Source organism: Phacochoerus africanus, chromosome 3, assembly GCF_016906955.1.
Source record: "Phacochoerus africanus isolate WHEZ1 chromosome 3, ROS_Pafr_v1, whole genome shotgun sequence".
NCBI classification, from domain to species: Eukaryota; Metazoa; Chordata; class Mammalia; order Artiodactyla; family Suidae; genus Phacochoerus; species Phacochoerus africanus.
Genome location: NC_062546.1, coordinates 186,157,823 through 186,176,707, shown reverse-complemented (window position 1 = coordinate 186,176,707; position 18,885 = coordinate 186,157,823). Strand labels below are relative to the sequence as shown.

At 40.2% G+C, this 18,885-nt stretch overlaps 1 protein-coding gene across 1 annotated transcript in view; it reads right to left on the bottom strand.

Moving 5' to 3' along the window:
• Positions 1-18,885, bottom strand: part of CNOT9 (CCR4-NOT transcription complex subunit 9) — a 33,156-nt gene that overhangs the window by 5,734 nt on the left and 8,537 nt on the right. The window contains exons 2-5 of the mRNA XM_047773499.1: positions 16,528-16,707; positions 14,344-14,459; positions 11,754-11,863; positions 4,082-4,191 (exon numbers count right to left, since the gene is read on the bottom strand). Coding sequence (XP_047629455.1) covers positions 4,082-4,191; positions 11,754-11,863; positions 14,344-14,459; positions 16,528-16,707 — 516 coding nt within the window. The remainder of the gene's footprint in view (positions 1-4,081; positions 4,192-11,753; positions 11,864-14,343; positions 14,460-16,527; positions 16,708-18,885) is intronic.

Genomic DNA, 18,885 nt, shown 5'->3' with positions numbered 1-18,885 from the left:
AAGGGAAACTAACACAAACATACACACAGTATATAATGTGTTAAAGTGTATTAATCTTAAGTGCATCTTGATTAATTTTTACCTAGGTACACTTTTTTTTTTTTTTTTGTCTTTTAGGGCCGAATCTGTGGCATATGGAGGTTCCCAGGCTAGGGGTCCATTCGGAGCTGTAGCCACCAGCCTACGCCACAGCCACAGCAGCGCGGGATCTGAGCTGTGTCTGTGACCTACACCACAGCTCATGTCAGTACCAGATCCTTAACCCACTGAACGAGGCCAGGGATTGAACCCGCGTCCTCACGGATGCTGGTTGGGTTTGTTAACCGCTCAGCCACGACAAGAACACCCTTGGTAAACATTTGTGAACTACAACCAGAATTAAAACATAGGACATTTCTAGCAACCCAAAAGATTCTCTTGTACCTTTTCCAGGTCAATATCCTTCCCTGAGAAGTAACCACTATTCTGATTTGTCCTCACTGGCTGGATTTTTGTTGGTTTTTTCCTGGCCACCCCAAGACATGGAGTTCCTGGGCCAGGGATCAGATCCAAGCCACAGTTACAACATATGTGGCAGTTGTGGTAGTTGTGGCAGTGCCTTGCCAGATCCTTATTAACTCACTGTGCCGGGCTGGGGTTCTAATCCGCATCCCAGCATTCTAGAGACACCACTGATCCTGCTGTGCCCCAGCAGGAACTTCCTCACTGATTGGTTTTGCCTGTTCTTGAATTTCACATACATGGTCATATAGTAACTCATATGTGTCCAGCTTCTTTCGCTTGACATGATGTTATCTATTTTTCTTGTATCAGCAATTCATTTGGGAGTTCCCATCATGGCGCAGCGAAAACAAATCCAACTAGGAGCCATGAGGTTGCGAGTTTGATCCCTGGCCTTGCTCAGTGGGTTAAGGATCTGGCATTGCCATAAGCTGTAGTGTAGGTTGCAGATGCGGTTCAGATCTGGCATTGCTGTGGCTGTTGCATAGGCCAGCAGCTGTAGCTCTGATTAGACCCCTAGGTGTGGGCCTAAAAGAAAAGGAAAAAAAAAAAAAAGAGGCAATTCATTCTTCTTAATTACTGAGTAGTTCCTTTTGTAACTATATTACAATTTGTCCTTCATGAATAAAAATGCTCTACACATCTTTTGCTATACACGAGAGCTCATTTTTCTTGGGTGTATTTGCAGGAGTGGGACTGCTAGGTCATAGGGTAGGCTTATGTTTATAGTGGATACTGTCAAACAGCTTTCCAAAATAACTTTTACTATCTACTCACCCAGGGAATTAAAAAACAAGAAAACAAAAAAAAGCAAATGTCAAGACTTTATCAGCTTAGAGAATGGTTCAGTACGTCAGAGATGGGACCTGGATGTTGATATTTTTAGAACATTTTGCTGGTGATTATATCACACAGCTCTATTTGAGAACCTCTGCTTTACTGGGTGTCTACTATGGGAAAGCATTAGACTAAGTATGGTACATAAAAAGTGAACACGGTAAGGTCTTGCTTACCAAAGACCTGCTAGGAACTGACATTAACCATAAAAGGCAGGATAGGAGATGCATTAAGGTCAATGGGAACCTCTACATATCAAGAATGAATTAATATAATGGGCAAGGAATATAAACAGGGGAAGGGTCATTAGGATGAAGGCTCCTGGAAGAAGAAATGAGTCTTCTTCTGTCCCAGCCATAAGAAGCCAACTTGAAAAAGCCTATTTCTTTTTTTGTCTTTTTTTGCCTTTTCTAGGGCTGCTCCGCGGCATATGGAGGTTCGCAGGCCAGGGGTCCAACTGAAGCTGTAGCCGCCGGCCTACGCCAGAGCCATAGCAATGCCAGATCCGAGCCACCTCTGCAACCTACACCACAGTTCACGGCAATGCTGGATCCTTAACCCACTAAGCAAGGCCAGGGATTGAACCCGCAACCTTGTGGTTCCTAGTCAGATTCGTTAACCACTGAGCCACGACGAGAACTCCATGAAAAACCTATTTCTTTCTTTCTTTTTTTTGGCTGTGCCTGCAGCATGTGAAAATTTCTGGGCCAGGGATCAAACCCACGCCAAAGCAGTGACTTAGCCTGCTACAGTGAAAACACCAGATCCTTAATCTACTGCTCCAGAAGAGAACTCCACCATCCAATATTTCTTTTCTTTTCCTTTTCCACATCTGCAGCATATGGAAGTTCCCAGGCTAGGGGTCAAATCAGAGCTGCAGCTGAGGCCTATGACACAGCCATAGCCAAGCCGCACCTGCAATCTACACTGCAGGCTGTGGCAACACCACATCTGTAACTAAGCGAGGCCAGGGATCAAACCCACATCCTCATAGAGATAACATCAGGTTCTCAACCTGTTGAGCCACAATGAGAACTCCTTTCCAATATTTTTAAACAGCAAATCTTAGAACAACTTTCACAGGGAAACTTTTGTAGAGATATACCTTAAGAAGGAGTAACAAATAATAGTTATCTACATTTTCAAGGAAATTGAAGAGTAAGTGGACAGAATATTTCTGGAGAGATTCTATAAGAAAGTAATACTAGTTACCAGTGGGGAGAAGAACTGAGAGGCTGAGATAGGAAATTTACATTTGTTTGTATACCCATTCGTAGTAGCACTTGAATTTTTACTTCGTTTATATTACATATTCAAAATAAAAAACTGGGGGGAGTTCCCTCATGGCTCAGTGGGTTAAGGATCCGGTGTTGTCACTGCTATGGCTCTAGTTATAGCTGTGGCATGGGTTTGATCCCTGGCCTGGGAACTTCCATGAGCGAGCCATAAGTATGGCCAAAAAAATTTTTTAAAAAATCACTAGATCTGCTTACATCCAGCTTATGAATAAATATTTACTGAACTAAAAATTAAAGTGACTAGTCTACCAGTCTATTCAATATCACTAGACATACTTTAGAAGCAGAGGTTAGATACTGCTAGAAATAGCAACATGGCAAAGTAGGCTTGAGAAAAGTCACATGATATGAAATTAAAGATAGTAATTAGAGAGGGAAAAAGGAAATACATGAAAAATAGACAATATAATACAACTCATGTTGCTGAAGCAAGAGGCCAGAACAAATTAAAGGGAAAACTACAAAAATTAACAAAAGAGACACAGGGAGTAGGCTCTTCCAGAAAAAAATCTGATATAAGATTATAAATAAACATAAAAATAATAAAGATGCTCATAGATATCCATAAAGTAAAGGCAAGTTCACCTACAAAAGAAAAAATTATGCCGACCTAAGATTTAACTATAACATTCAATACCAGAATACAACAGGGCTATGGCAACAGAGTTCTGAAAGAGAAAAATGAGGTAAGAACTCTATACTTAGTCATGTTATCATCCATGGTTAAAATGCAAAGTAGGCAGAAGTTCAAGTATTCACACAATTGATTATGCATATAAAGTGTCTGGAATAATACACTTGGGGAGTGAGAAGTGGGTTCAGAGAAAAGGGAGAAACTTTGTGTTTAACTTGATATTCTTCTGAAAGATCTGGGTTTTTATTTATTTACTCATTCATGTGGAAGTTTCTGGGGCAGGAATAGAATCCATGCACCAGTTATAACCAGAGCCACAGCAGTGACGATGCCAGCTCTTAACCCACTGAGCCAAGAGTGCGAACTCCAGGTCTGAGTTTCTGTGTATTTATTTTTATTTTTTGCTTTTTAGGGCTCACCTGTGGTATATAGAAGTTCCTAGGTTAGGGTCAAATTGGAGCTGCAGCTGATGGCCCTTGCCACAGCCACAGCAATGCAGGATCCAAGCCACATCTGCAACCTATACCACAGCTCATGGCAACGCCAGATCCCCAACCCACTGAACAAGGCCAGGGATCAAACCCTCATCTTCATGGATACAAGTTAGGTTTGTTACTGCTGAGCCACAATGGGAACTCCCAGGTCTGGGTTTTTAAGTCATCATTATACTACAGTTTTTATTTCAAAAAAGAAAAAAAATTCATGAAAATTTCAAAACACCTGAAAGAATGAAGAAAATGATGCCACAACCATGAAGAAGTAGCCCAAGAGTTAACACAATACAGAATCTAATTAAGATAAAAGCACACACCGTTTTAGAAAGTTCACTTCCAGATTCCATAATGCGCAAACACAAAGGGATAATTTCTGTTGTCAATAAGAAGTTGATTACTTCCTGCTCATCTGTTTTTACCAGGGCCCCTAAAAGAAAATAAGGACAAACAAAATTATTTCAGAGTCAAGGTTTCCAACTAAAATTGTTCATTCAGCTGGTGCAGAACTTAAATAACATTACAACACAAACTGTGATTTATATGTCAGAGAATCAGATTCATACCCTTGTTTAAAAAAAAAAAAACCAACAACAGGTTGACTATTACCAGTCAATACTAAAAGATAAGGTACCAAGTTTGGTCTATCACAGAGTCGGCATCAGTTTAGTCATCTAAATTATTTTTCTATCATTCTTGGTAGACAATCATATAATAATATTACCATCTATTCTCCACCTATCTTAGGTAAGAGAGAATTCTACATCAGTATTAAAGCATATTCCCAGGTAGCAAAGAAATGCTGTCAGCATGAATCCTACTTCACAACAGACATACAAAAATTACTTCCCCTCTTACCCAAAAAGCACAAATATTGTAAGGCATACCCAAACAAGAAACACACATCTGGATTCTAATTCTGGTTCCACAACTAGTTTATCTAAGTTTGATAAAGTGACCTTCCTGTTGCAGGTCTCTGTTTCTTTCTTTTTTTAAAATGAATTTTATTACATTTATAGATGTACAATGATCACCACAACCAATTTTTTTTTTTTTTTTTACTTTTTTGTCCTTTAAGGGCTGCACCAGCGGCATATGGAGGTTCCCAGGCAAGGGGTCTAATCGGAGCTGTTGCTGCCGGCCTACGCTAGAGCCACAGCAACACTAGATCCAAGCCAAGTCTGCAACCTATACCACAGCTCACAGGAACGCCGGATCCTTAACCCACTGAGCGAGGCCAGGGATCGAACCCGCAACCCCATGGTTCCTAGTCGGATTCACTTCCACTGCACCACGACAGGAACTCCACAACCAAATTTTATAGCATTTCCATCCCAAACCCCCAGCCCATCCTCCCACCGCCCCCCAACCTGTCTCATTTGGAAACCATAAGTTTTTCAAAGTCTGTGAGTCAATATCTGTTCTGCAAAGTTCATTGTGTCCTTTTTTTCAGATTCCACATGTAAGTGATAACATTTGATGTTGATGTCTCACTGTCTGACTGACATCACTTAGCATGATAATTTCTAGGTCTATCCATGTTGCTAAAAATGCTGGTATTTCTTTCCTTTTAATGGCTGAGTAATTTTTCATTGTGTATATGTACCACATCTTTTTTTTCTTGTTGTTGTTGTTGCTGCTATTTCTTGGGCCACTCCCGCGGCATATGGAGGTTCCCAGGCTAGGGGTTGAATCGGAGCTGTAGCCACCGGCCTATGCCAGAGCCACAGCAACGCGGGATCCGAGCGTGTCTGCAACCTACACACACAGCTCACGGCAACGCCGGATCGTTAACCCACTGAGCAAGGGCAGGGACCGAACCCGCAACCTCATGGTTCCTAGTCGGATTCGTTAACCACTGCGCCACGACGGGAACTCCTCCACATCTTCTTTATCCATCCTCTGTCGATGGACATCTAGGTTGTTTCCACGTCTTGGCTATTGTATATGGTGCTGCAATGAACATTGGAGTATATGTATCTTTTCGAGTCATGGTTTTCTCTGGGTAGATGCCCAGGAGTGGGATTGCTGGATCAAATGGTAGTTCTATTTTTAGTTTCCTGAGGAATCTCCATCCTGTTTTCCACAGTGGTTGCATCAATTTACATTCCCACCAACAGTGTAATAGGGTTCCCTTTTCTCCACACCTTCTCCAGCATTTATTGTTCGTAGACTTTTTGCATTTCTCTAATAATTAGTGATGCTGAACATCTTTTCATGTGTTTTTTGGTGATCTGTATGTCTTCTTTAGAGAAATGTCTGTTTAGATCTCCTGCCCATCTTTTGATGGGATTGTTGATTTTTTGGTTTTGAGCTGTGGGAGGTGTTTATAAATTTTGGAGATTAATCCCTTGTCAGTCAGTTCATTTGCAAATATTTTCTCCCAATCTGTCAGTTGTCTTTTTGTTTTGTTTAGGGTTTCCTTTACTGTGCAGAAATTTCTAAGTTTAATTAAGTCCCATTTGTTTATTTTTGTTTTTATTGTCATTACTCCAGGAGGTGGTTCTAAGAAGATACTGCTGTGGTTTAGGGCCTGTTTTCGTATAAAAGAGCTGGAAGAAATTATTTCTAAAATTTATTCCAATTTTATTACTGTGTTGGTTTCTAAACTAACACCACTGACCAGGTGACAGACAGAGTTCAGTGATAGCCTCTCCATTTTGTACACAGGGAGACAGAGACCCATTAAACTGTGACTATTCTCTGAGCTGTCTTATGCATCACCAGAAAAGACCTTAGTTAACTAAATTTGCAAAAACTAGAGCCAATCACTTTAGGAGTTCTCACTGTGGCTCAGCAGTAATGAAGCCAAACAGTATCCATGAGGACACAGGTTCAATCCCTGTCCCTGCTTAGTGGATTAAAGACCTGGCATTGCCATGAGCTGTGGTGTAGGCCCGCAGCTACAGCTTTGATTCGACTCCTAGCCTGGGAATTTTCGTATGCCTTGGGTGCAGCCCCCCTCCCAAAAAAGAAAAGCAAAGAAAAAGAAAAAGAAGTTATAACTTCAGGGAGTTCCTGTCATGGTTTAGCGGCAACGAATGTGACTAGTATCCATCAGGAAGCAGGTTCCATCCCTGGCTTTGCTCAGTGGGTTAAGGATCCACTGTTGCCGTGAGCTGTGGTGTAGGTCACAGACAGGCTTGGATCTGGCATTGCTGTGGCTGTGGTGTAGGCCGGCAGGTACAGCTCTGATGTGACCCCTAACCTGGGAACCCCATATGCCATGGGTGTGGCCCTAGAAAGGAGACAAAAAATATATATAAATAAAGCCAACCACTTTAGGAGAGAATAAGGAATATCATGTACTTTAACCAGAAATGGCAACCTATAAATGCTACATCTCTAAACAGCACACATCACAATTTCCTAATATGGCCTACAGCAGATATCAAATTACTATCTCATTTAGATTTTTTATATGTAGGTTTAAAAGCCATTTTGAGCGAATTTTCATATGGAGTACAAGGTATGAATTGTGGTTCACTGCTTTACATATGGACATCCAATTGGCCCAGTACCACTTATTGAAGACTATGCTTTTTCGTGTGTGTGTGTGTGTGTGTGTGTGTGTGTGTGTGTGTCCCAGCATGTGGAAATTCTTGGGCCAGGATCAAACCTGCACTGCAGTTGCAGCCATCACCACAGCTGTGGCAATGCTGGATCCTTAACCTGCTGTGCCAAAAGGGAATTTCCTGAAGACTATGCTTTCTTCAGTATAAATTCTCTTTGCCACTTTTGTCAAAAATCCAACTGACCATGTTTTGTGTGTGTCTATTTTTGTACTGTTCATTCTGCTCCACCCATCTATAAATCCACCCCCCTTTTTCTCCAATACCAGTCTTGACTACTGTAGTTTTCTAACAGGTCTGGAAATCAGGTAATATGTCTTCCAGTTTTATCCTTCTTTAAAAAAAATGGATACTCTGGTTCATTTGCCTTTCCAGATAAAATTTTAGGATCAATTTGTCATTTCTATCAAAAATCCTACTGAGATTTTGTTAGAATTGCTCTAAATCTATGTATCAGATATCAATATCTTAATATTGAATCACTGATATACAAATGGATGAAGGTGGTATCTCTGCATTTATTTAGCTCTTTGATTTATTTTATCATTGTTTTGTAGTTTAAATGTAGATTTTGCACATAGTTTATAAGATTTACACCTAAGGTTTTCAAGTTTTGGTGAAATTTCAATTTGCTCATTGCAAGCATACAAAAATATAATTGATTTTTGTATACTAAACCTTAAGTCCACTAGTTTTAGCAGTTTTATTCTATAGTCTTCAAGATTTTTCAATGCAGTTAACTATGCCTGTGAATAGTCTTACATTTTAAAATTTTAAAAAATTGTAGTTGCTGTACAATACTATATGTTACAGGTATACAATAGAGTGACTCAGTTTTTAAATTTTTTTTTTTTTGGTCTTTTTAGGGCCGCAACTGCAGCATATGGAGGTTCCCAGGCTAGGGGTCTAATTGGAGCTGTAGCTGCCAGCCTACACCACAGCCCCAGCAATGCCAGATCTGAGCCGAGTTTGTGACCTACACCACTGAGTGAGGCCAGGGATCGAACCCTCAACCTAGTTGGATTTGTTTCTGGTGCGCCATGACGGGAACTCCTAATTCAGAGTTTTTAAAGATTATACTCCATTTATAATTATTTCAAGATGTAGCCAATATTTTATTTTTTCTTTTTTAATTTGTATGCCTTTTTAAATTTTTTTCTCTTGCCTCACTGCACCAGGTAGGATATCAAGGATGAGATTGAGTAAGAGTGGTAAGAATGAACATCCTTGCTTTGGTCTTAATCTTAGGGGGACAACATTCAGTTTTTTTTTTTTTTTTTTTGCTTTTTAGGGCTGCAAGTACAGCATATGAAGTTCCCAGGCTAGGGGTCAAATTGGAGCTATAGCTGCTGGCCTACACCATAGCCATAGCAACACCAGATCCAAGCTGCATCTGTGACCTACACCACAGCTCATGGCAATGCCGGATCCTTAACCCACTGAGTGGAAGCCAGGGATCAAACCCATATCCTCATGGATACTAGTCAGATTTGTTTTCCGCTGAGCCACAACGGGAACTCCCCATTCAGTTTTTCACGTTAACTATGATCTTAACTGCAAGGTTTGGTGTTATTTATTTATTTAGTACTTTATTAGGTTGAGGAAGTTCCCCTTTATTCCTACTCTGATGGAGTTTTTATCATGAATGGGTACTAAATTTTGTCAAAGGCTTTGTAAAAAATTTTATCTATTTTTATTTTTGGCTGCCCCACAGCATATGGAGCTCCTGGGCCAGGGATCAGATCCAATCAGTTGTAACCTATGCCGCAGTTGTGGCCACAATGGATCCTTTAACCTACTGCGCTGGGCTGGGGATCAAACCTGCATCCCAGTGCTCCAGAGATGAGACTGATGCCATTGCACCTACAGTAGGAACTCTTCAAAGGCTCTTAAAAAAAAAAATACAGAAATGATCATATGATTTTTCTTTAGTCTGCTGATATGGTCAATCATAATGGCTGATTTTTTTTTTTTTTTGTCATGCTCTTGGCATGCCATGGCATGTGTTCCAGATCAGGTACTGAACCTGTACCACAGTAGTGACCTGGGCAGCTGCAGTGACAATGCCAGATCTTTAACCTGCTGCACCACAAGGGAACTCCCATGATTGTTTTTTTTTGAAAGCTGAACCAGCATGATTTCCTGGGAAAAAACCTACTTGATCATAGTGATCCTTTTTATATATTGTTGAATTTGATTTACTAATTTTTTGGAGAATTTTTACATCTATATTCATGAGGGATACTGGCCTATATTCTTCTCTCATGTCTTTTTCTGTTTTATTATCAGAGCAATGTTGGCCTCACCAAGAGTTGAAAAGCCTCCCCTCTCTGTTCTGGAAAAGTTTCACAGAATTGGTGTTATTTCTTCTTTAAATTTTTGATAGATTAACCAACTGAAAACATCTGGGACTCCAGTTTTCTATGTTGGAAGGTTTTTATAACTACAGAAACTATTATCTAACAGCTTTTTTTTTTTTTTTGAGTGCACTTTAGCAGACTGTATTTGTCAAGGAATTTGTCCATTTCACCTAGTTGTCAAATTTATGGGCAAAGAGTTCTTACCAATATTACCTTATCATCTTCTTAGTTGTATGAGTCTTACAATGTACCCCCTTTCATTCATAATATTTATAATTTGTCTTACTTTTTTCTCAGTTTGTGTAGTTAGAGGTTTATTAATTTTGGTGAATTTTTTTCTATAAATTGGGAGGGGATTAAAAGGTATAAACTTTCAGTTATAAGATAAATAATTCCCAGGGATATAATGTACAGAACAGTGACTATTAGTAATACTATACTGTATGTTTGTATATTTCTGCTATTAGAAATCTTAAAAAATTAGAGATCTTTTTTCCTTTGGCCACATCCTTGGCATGCGGCAGTTCCTGGGCCAGGGATCAAATCCACATCACAGCAGTGACAATATCAGATCCTTAACCACTAGGCCACCAAGGAACTCCAAAAAGTTAAAGATCTCACAAAAATTCTCATCAAAAGGAAAAAAAATGTGCAGTGATGGATATTAACCGAACTCATGAAAGTGATCATTTTGCAATACATACATATATCAAACATGATGTTGTATACCAAAAATAATACAATAGTGTAAGTCATTATATCTAAAAAAATAAAAAATCCCCTTTTGGTTTCAATGATTTTCTCTGATTTTCTGTTTCCTTTTCATTGATTATCTATTCTTCATTATTTTCTTCCTTTTGTCTGCTCTAGTTTAATGTTGCTCTCTTTTCTCGTTTTTTTCCCCCCCCATGCAGAAGTTCCAGGGCCAGGTATCCAACCCACACCATAGCAATGACAAGGCTGGATCACTAACCAATTGAGCCACCAGAGAACTTGTCCTTTTTCTAGTTTCTTAAAGTGAAAGCTTAGATCACTGACTCAAGACCTTTCTAGTATAAGCGTTCAATACTAAAAATTTTCCTCTAAGCCCTTCCTTTTTTTGGCTGCACTCATGGCATATGGAAGTTCCAAAGCTAGGGGTCATATTGGAGCTGCAGCTGCCAGCCTACACCACAGCAACACAGGATCCAAGCTGTGTCTGTGACCTATGCAACACCGGAACCTTAACCCACTGAACAAGGCCAGGGATCCTTAACCTGCTGAGCCACCAGGGAACTCCAATATATTATTTTCTTGAGTAAAAAGTATTTTAGGCACATCTCCCATAATAAATGTATAGGGAAACATTAACTTGAACACTCAAAAATTTAACAAGGTAAGACAGAAGGTTAACCCCTTGAGTTATGGAAGAACAACTCGGAAGTGAGAAAGACAAAAAACCAAATCAAAACAAGAAACTCAAATTCTTATTCCTGTAATAAATATTCTTTATTTGCTGACTAAAGCTCTTTTTTTTTTTCTTTTTAGGGCTACACCTGCAGCATATGGAGGTTCCCAGGCTAGGGGTCTAATCGGAGCTACAGCTGCTGGCCGACACCATAGCCACAGCTACCCAAGCCGCCTCTGCGACCTACACCACAGCTCATGGCAACTCCAGATCCTTAACCCACTGAGCGAGGCCAGGAATCAAACCTGCAACCTATGGTTCCTAGTCAGATTCGTTTCTGCTGCACCACAACAGGAAATCCTAATGCTCTTGTTTTTACTTTCCTTATAATTAATAAACATTTCTCTATATACAATGAATTTAATCTCATTGTTAGGCCTCATAGCCTTATTAACAACATTCAGAAATGGTACTTGATAAGAGTAATCATGTTTCTGATATTCATTTATTAGTGAAAACAAATTTATTAGAGAAAACTAATTTATTAGATTCAATCCCAAAGACAAAAATGAACAATTGGTGAATAAAGGCTATAAAAGGTCAGATAAAACACCTAAGTTACGGCCACTACTATGAATGACTCCAGGCTTGCAAAACAATCCTAATAACTTACCAATAACTCCAAGACTGGTTAGCCGAAGATATTCAAAGGGACGTGTTTTGCTGACAGTGTGCAAAAAGGGGTACAAAAAAAGTGGGATGTGTGCTGCAAGAAATGCTGACCTGGAAGAAAAAGATAATCACATTTAGAGCTCAGAGTTAATTTCTAAGGATTCTGAACATTCAAATTTCCAGGTGATTAATTCTGTTAAGGCCTATAACATTGCCTGACCAAGAAATCTCTAGGAAAGACTGTTAAGGGGTTTTTAGTCTAGACCAGTGGTTCTCAGTTGGGGTGATTTTGCCCCCCAGGGGCATGTGGCAATATCTGGAGATATTTTTGGTTGACATAACTGAAGGGACTGACATCTGGGGGACAGAGGTCAGGGATGCTGCTAAACATCCTACAATGCATAGAATATTATCTTATTTCCCTCCTCCCACCACAAAGATTTAACCGGCCCAAAACGTCAACGGTGTCAAGGCGGAAAAACCTTAGCGTAGGCCAATGGTTAAGAGAATACACAATTTTCCCTGGAATCAGTACTAACTACTTTAAAAACTGATAAAATAGGTCATAAAAATGTATTTAATTAAGTACCCAAGAGAAAATAAATAATTAAACAATGCTGTACAGCAGAAAAAAAAATTAAGTACCCGAGAGATTCTCTTTAGATGACTTTCCTCATCTAATTATGAGTAAATAATAATATTCACAGGTACAAGGTGACAAAATCTTATGAACCAGGACACCAAAACAAAGCAACCACTATCAAGGTTTATCTGCTTAAATACACTTTTCTTTTAGAGTTTTCAGATACACTAAATATTCTAAAAATATTTTAATCTGCAGCTAATGTGTTCTGGCAACTAATACGGGGTCAGTCTACCACTTTATATGATTTACAGTTACACCTTGTAGGAGAGCCATAACCCTCAGCCCCCGCCGCCCCCTCCCGGCTTTGGCTGCCCACGGCACTAGGAAGTTCCTGGGTCAGAGGCTGAACCCTCGCTATAGCAGTGACAATGCCAGATCCTTAACTGCTAGGCCACGAGGGAATTCCCCAAGTTTTTAACACTCAAAGCACTCTTGCATTTTTCTTAAGTGCTTAAAAGCCATTTTTTTAGCAACTTTTCTAATGACCCAAAAGGTCAGTGGCAATGTAACACTCAGATGATATAAAGAAAACTGGCAAAGAGAGGAAAAGCTTTATTAAGATGGCTATTAACTACCTCAGGGCCATAAAAGTCACAAAGCAGATTCCTGAACAGTATCTCCCCTTTGTTAATTTGTCAGATATATCGGGAAGGCAAAATGTCAACTTGCGTGCAATTCTCATTACAGAGGTTGCCTAGAATCCTGTGTTAATAAGAAAGATTTTGAGAAAAAGTGCTAAGTTCAAATACTTACTGAACTCCTACCAAACTTCAGGCACTGTGCCTAACACATGGTGTAGTGATTTCTACCATGGATTCGGGAGGGAGAAGTACTGTATGCCTGACCTTTTCTGAGAGGTGACACTACCACTCCTTTAATGTTCCTTGCTATCAATGAGTAAAAAGTAAATGAGACAATGGAATATTATTCAGCCTTAAAAAGGAAGGAATTTTTTTTGGTTTTTTTTGGCCATGCCTGCAGCATGTGGAAATCCCCAGCCCAGGGATCAAACACGAGCCAGAGCAATGACAATGCCAAATCCTTAACTGCTAGACCAACAAGGAACTCCCTAAAAAGGAAGGAAATTCTGATATATGCTGTAATATGGAAAAACCTTGAGGATATTAAGCAAAATAAGCCAACCACAAAAAGACAAATACTATAAGATTCCATTTATACAAGGTACTAAGAATAGTCAAAATTAGAGACAGAAAGTAGAATGGTGGTTGGCAGGGGGAGGGAAATGGGGAGTTATTGTTTAACTGGTATAGTGTTTTAATTATAAAGACGGGTGGCGGTGATGGTTGCACATTACAAATGCATTTAATACTACTGAACTAGATACTTTATTTTTAAAAATTTTTTGGCCGTCCCATGGCATATGGAGTTCCTGGGCCAGGGATCAGAATTGAGCCGCAGCTGCGACTTAGGCTGCAGCTGTGGCAATGCCTTCCTCAGGGCTGTAGAAACACTGCCAATCCCACTGTGCCACAGCAGGAACTCCTGAACTAGATACTTTAAAATGGTTCAAATGATAAATTTTATGTTATTTATATTTTACTACAATTTGAGAAGGCAGGAGTTTTCCTGCGGTTCAGAGGATTAAGGATCCAGTGTTGCCACTGCAGCAGCTTGGGTCACTGCTGTGGTGCGGGTTTGATCCCTGGCCTAGGAAGGACTTCCATGTGCTGCATACACGGCCCAAAAAACAAACAAACAAAGAAAAAACAGTAAGAAAAGGCAAGAAACAAATTATGAAAGAACAGGTTAAACAATACCACATTGCTACTACACTAAGATTTGGTGAATGAGAAACCTAAATGAGAGTGCTAAAGATCCACACCCACTCCCATGCCCCCTAATGTATGCCCTCCTCGCATCATTTGGAAGTTTAGGGCCACATTCAACACAGACCTATACCCACACACTCACTCAAAGCATTTACCTGGTTTCTGGGTGTGATGCCACACATTGCAGTAATGCCAGAGCGTTGCAAACTCTGTTAGATTGGTGTGCTGTCAAGGTGGGTGGGTTGATAGATGGGTAAATATTTACAATTTCCTAAAAAATGCAAATCAGCACCAGATAAACAAGGAATAACTTTAAAAAATATTTTTTATTATAGTTGATAAGAGCGTAAATTTATCACTGTCAATTTCTGCTGTAAAAGGAATAACTTTAATAATTATGGCATGAAAACAAACACCTTTAATTCCCTCCTTTAAGAACCAAACCATCAAAGAGAAGGCAAAAATAAAGAATGCGCCTATCTTTTCATCACAAACATACCTGATCGAGGCTATCCGAAACAATTCTACTATATCTCTGGGAAACTTCTTATGGAGGCAGCTGTGGTCACTCACACTTCCTCCTATATCCTGCATCATCTGTTGAGGCTTTCACTTGAGGGATGCTTACATTTATAACCCCCTCTTTTATCAACACCCTACTTTAAGTTATAGTGATGAGACAGCTAGCCAGAAAGTGTTAGTAAGTCAACCACAGTGACTCATAAAGAAGTTTCTGCTTGGTCAGACAGCAAATGCAAAAAGGGGGGAAATAAAAACATGGGTATATGTGTAAGGATGTGAACAAACAGCAAGTGAACATAAGTATTCTCTGTCAAAAGGTGATGATTTGCTGACTACAATTTATCTTTTTTTTTTTTTTTTAAGGGCCACACCTGCAGCACATGGAGGTTCCCAGGCTAGGGGTGTGATCGGAGCTACAGCCGCCAGCCTACGCCATAGCCACAGCAACGCCAGATCCGAGCTGCGTCTGTGACCTACACCACAGCTCATGGCAACACCAGATCCTTAACCACTGAGCAAGGTCAGGGATCTCCGTCCCTGTGTCCTCATGGATATTACTAGTCAGATTCGCTTCTGCTAAGCCATGATGGGAACTCCTACAACTTATCTTAATTGTAAACCTTTTACATAGAAAATGTTCCTCTAAGAAAGATTAGTTTTTTGGGTTCATGTGGTAGGGAAGAAAGTGAATTTACTTAGCAGATTTGAAATTTCATTTATTTATTTACTTATTTTACCTTTTTTAGGGCCATACCCATGGCATATGGAGGTTCCCAGGCTAGGGGTCTAACAGGAGCTACAGCTGCTGGCCTATGCCACAGCCACGCCAGATCTGAGCTGTGTCTGCGACCTACACCACAGCTCACAGCAGCGCCGGATCCTTAACCCACTGACTGGATCTTTAACCCACTGATTGAGGCCAGGGATCGAACCTGCAAACTCATGGTTCCTAGTCGGATTTGTTTCCATTGCGCCACGACGGGAACTCCTATTTATTTATTTATTTTTGGCCACTCTATGGCCAAATTCCACATACGGCATATGGAATTCTTGGGCCAGGGATCAGATCCAAGCTGTAGTTGTGACCTACACTGTAGCTGTGGCAATGCTGGATTCTTTAACCCACTGTGCCAGGCCAGGGAGCAAGCCTGCATCCTGGCATTGCAGAGACACCACTGATCCCACTGTGTCACTGTGGGAACTTCAGTCATTTATTCTTTAATGTACAAGTATTTCTACCTTTAATCCTATAGCCGCTACATCTTTTTTTTTTTTTTTTTGGTTTTTCCTCTTTGGCTTTGCCCTTGGCACACAGAAAGTCTTGGGCCATGTATCAAACCTGTGCCACAGCAGCAACCCAAGCCACAGCAGAGACAAACCGGATCCTATGCACCATGAGGGAACTCCTTATTATATCTTTATCTTAGCATTTTCTTCCCCCAGAATGTACCTTTCAATTCTTAAACCTTCCTTTCCACCTTCTCCCTGTGTCATGCAACATTATTTTGTACTCCTCCTCCTAAAGCTGTGCTTCTCAAAGTGCAGTTCTTACACCACCTGCATCAGAATCACTCGGGTGTGGGGCGCTGGCTGTTAAAATTACAGATTTTTCATCTCACACTAAATAAGCCAAATCTCTTAAGTAGGATCCAAGAATCTGCATTTTAATAAGTACCTTAGAATTTTCTAAAACAGATTCTACCAGCTGTTAATGCTTTAAAAAAAAAATCAAAGTTTTTCAAAATCATTTGGGCAAAGGCAGAGAGACACAAGCGTGATAAACAGGTATGAAGCGAAACTCATGGATATATACCCACCTGTAAAAGTGCTGCAATAGTACCAAATGAATGCCACAGCATGGGTGCAAGGTCAGGAACAGATTCTCGCTTCTTACTTAGCTCCAGCAAAGCATTTTCCCTTGTTTCAGGACTGGACAGCTCATTGATCCACTGATAGATCTTTTCTCTATCCACTTGAGCCAGTGCAGTAGGCACAGGCTTCAAAAGAAAACAAGAAAGTAAACATGTCTCGTTTGCATCAAATCTTATTCTGCAGTAGTACTTTATTTTTATTTTTTTTATTTTTTTGTCTTTTTACCTTTCCTAGGGCTGATCCTGCAGCATATGGAGTTCCCAGGTGAGGGGTCTAATCGGAGCTGTAGCCACCAGTCTACACCAGAGCCACAGCAATGAGGGATCCAAGCCTAGTCTGCGACCTATACCACAGCTCACGGCAATGCCGGATCGTTGACCCAATAAGCAAGTCCAGGGATAGAACCCGCAACCTCATGGTTCCTAGTTGGATTCGTTAACCACCGTGCCACGATGGGAACTCCTGCAGTAGTGCTTTAGAGGGAATGTATTTTCAAATACCAGGGGAGCTTTTCTAAATACATACACTTGATGTAAACTAATTCAATCTATCGACATCAAAAATGCAGACTCCTTAATAATTCCATCTTTAGAAATGTACCCTACAGGTATACTTAGGCTGTACTGAAGACATACCAGAACACTTACTGCTGCACTATTTTAAAAGGAGAAAACTTGAAATCTATCCACAGCTATCAACAAAGAATTAGTTAAATATGTATGGGTACATCCTTTACATGGAATACTATACAGCCTTTTAAAAAAAAGCGTGAGCTCTATTCTTTGCTGATACTAAATAAGAAACGAAATAAGGAGTTCCCGTCGTGGCGCAGTGGTTAACGAATCCGACTAAGAACCATGAGGTTGTGGGTTCGGTCCCTGCCCTTGCTCAGTGGGTTGACGGTCCGGCGTTGCCGTGAGCTGTGGTGTAGGTTGCAGACGCGGCTTGGATCCCGCGTTGCTGTGGCTCTGGCATAGGCCGGTGGCTACAGCTTCGATTCAACCCCTAGCCTGGGAACCTCCATATGCCGCGGGAGCGGCCCAAGAAATAGCAACAACAACAACAACAACAACAAAGACAAAAGACCAAAAAAAAAAAAAAAAAAAGAAAAAAAGAAAACCCAGTCTTCCCAATATTGAAAGAGTAAAGATTTATTAAAAAAAAAAAAAGAAACGAAATAAAAGGGGTGCAGAACAGCATATATGCTTCCGTTAACACACACACACTCTTATGTATTTACATATAACATTTCTGGAAGGGCACACAAGAAACCATTAATAGTAGTTACTTCTAAGGTTGGACTCTACATATGATACTTACTTTTCATTGTATACAATAAAATCTTCCACACAGTTTAAACTTTTTTCTTTAAACCATGTGCCTATGATGGTTTTTGAAAGAAAAGAAGGCACTACCCCACCCCATTGCTTTCCTTCCCTAGTAATTCCAGCATTCCTCTCCAAGAAGCAAAAAAACCTATGTGATTTGGAAGAGCTCCTCCTTCTAATGATTCATACTCTACGTCCACCCCTTTGAGATTCATTCATTACTTACTCATGTAAGAACTATATAAATGGACTTGTACAACATGCTTTCATTATTGTGCTAAAGAATCTCAATATTCCAAAAAATTTTGTGTATTTCTATAATTTTTTTTTTTCCTTTTTTGGTTGCCCTGAGGCATATGGAGTTCCCAGATTCAAACCACAGCTATAGCGGCAATGCCAGATCCTTAACCCACTGTGCCAGGCCAGGGATTGAACCTGAGTCTCAGTGCTCCAGAAACATTGCCGAGCCTTTTGTGTCAGAGCAGGAACTCCAAGCATTTCTATAATCTTTACACCTGTCAAATACCTTGTGACCTTGGTTAAGTCCCTTCATTATTCTCTTTCTTATTTTTGGCTGTGCCTGAGGCATATTGAAATTCCTGGGCCAGGGATTAAACCCCAGCCAGCGGCGACCCAAGCCAACATGGTGACAATGCTGAATCCTTAACCCATTAGACCACCAGGAAACTCCCAAGTACCTTAATTATTCTTATCTGGAAAATGGTAGAAAAACAGTCACCATTGCTATTTCTGGCTCTAAAGACCTAACAAATTCAGGGTAGTTTCTATTCCTATGCCCAATATTTTCTCACTAAATTCCCCCACACCGTGAGGAATAGGATATGTATATAGAAAAAAAGGGATCTACACATGCAGATGAGACCACCAATGTTCAGAGAAATTAACTTGCTCAATTCACCCAAGTACGAAGTGGCATATTCCAATCTTAATTTTTTCTTTTTTTGGCTACACCCA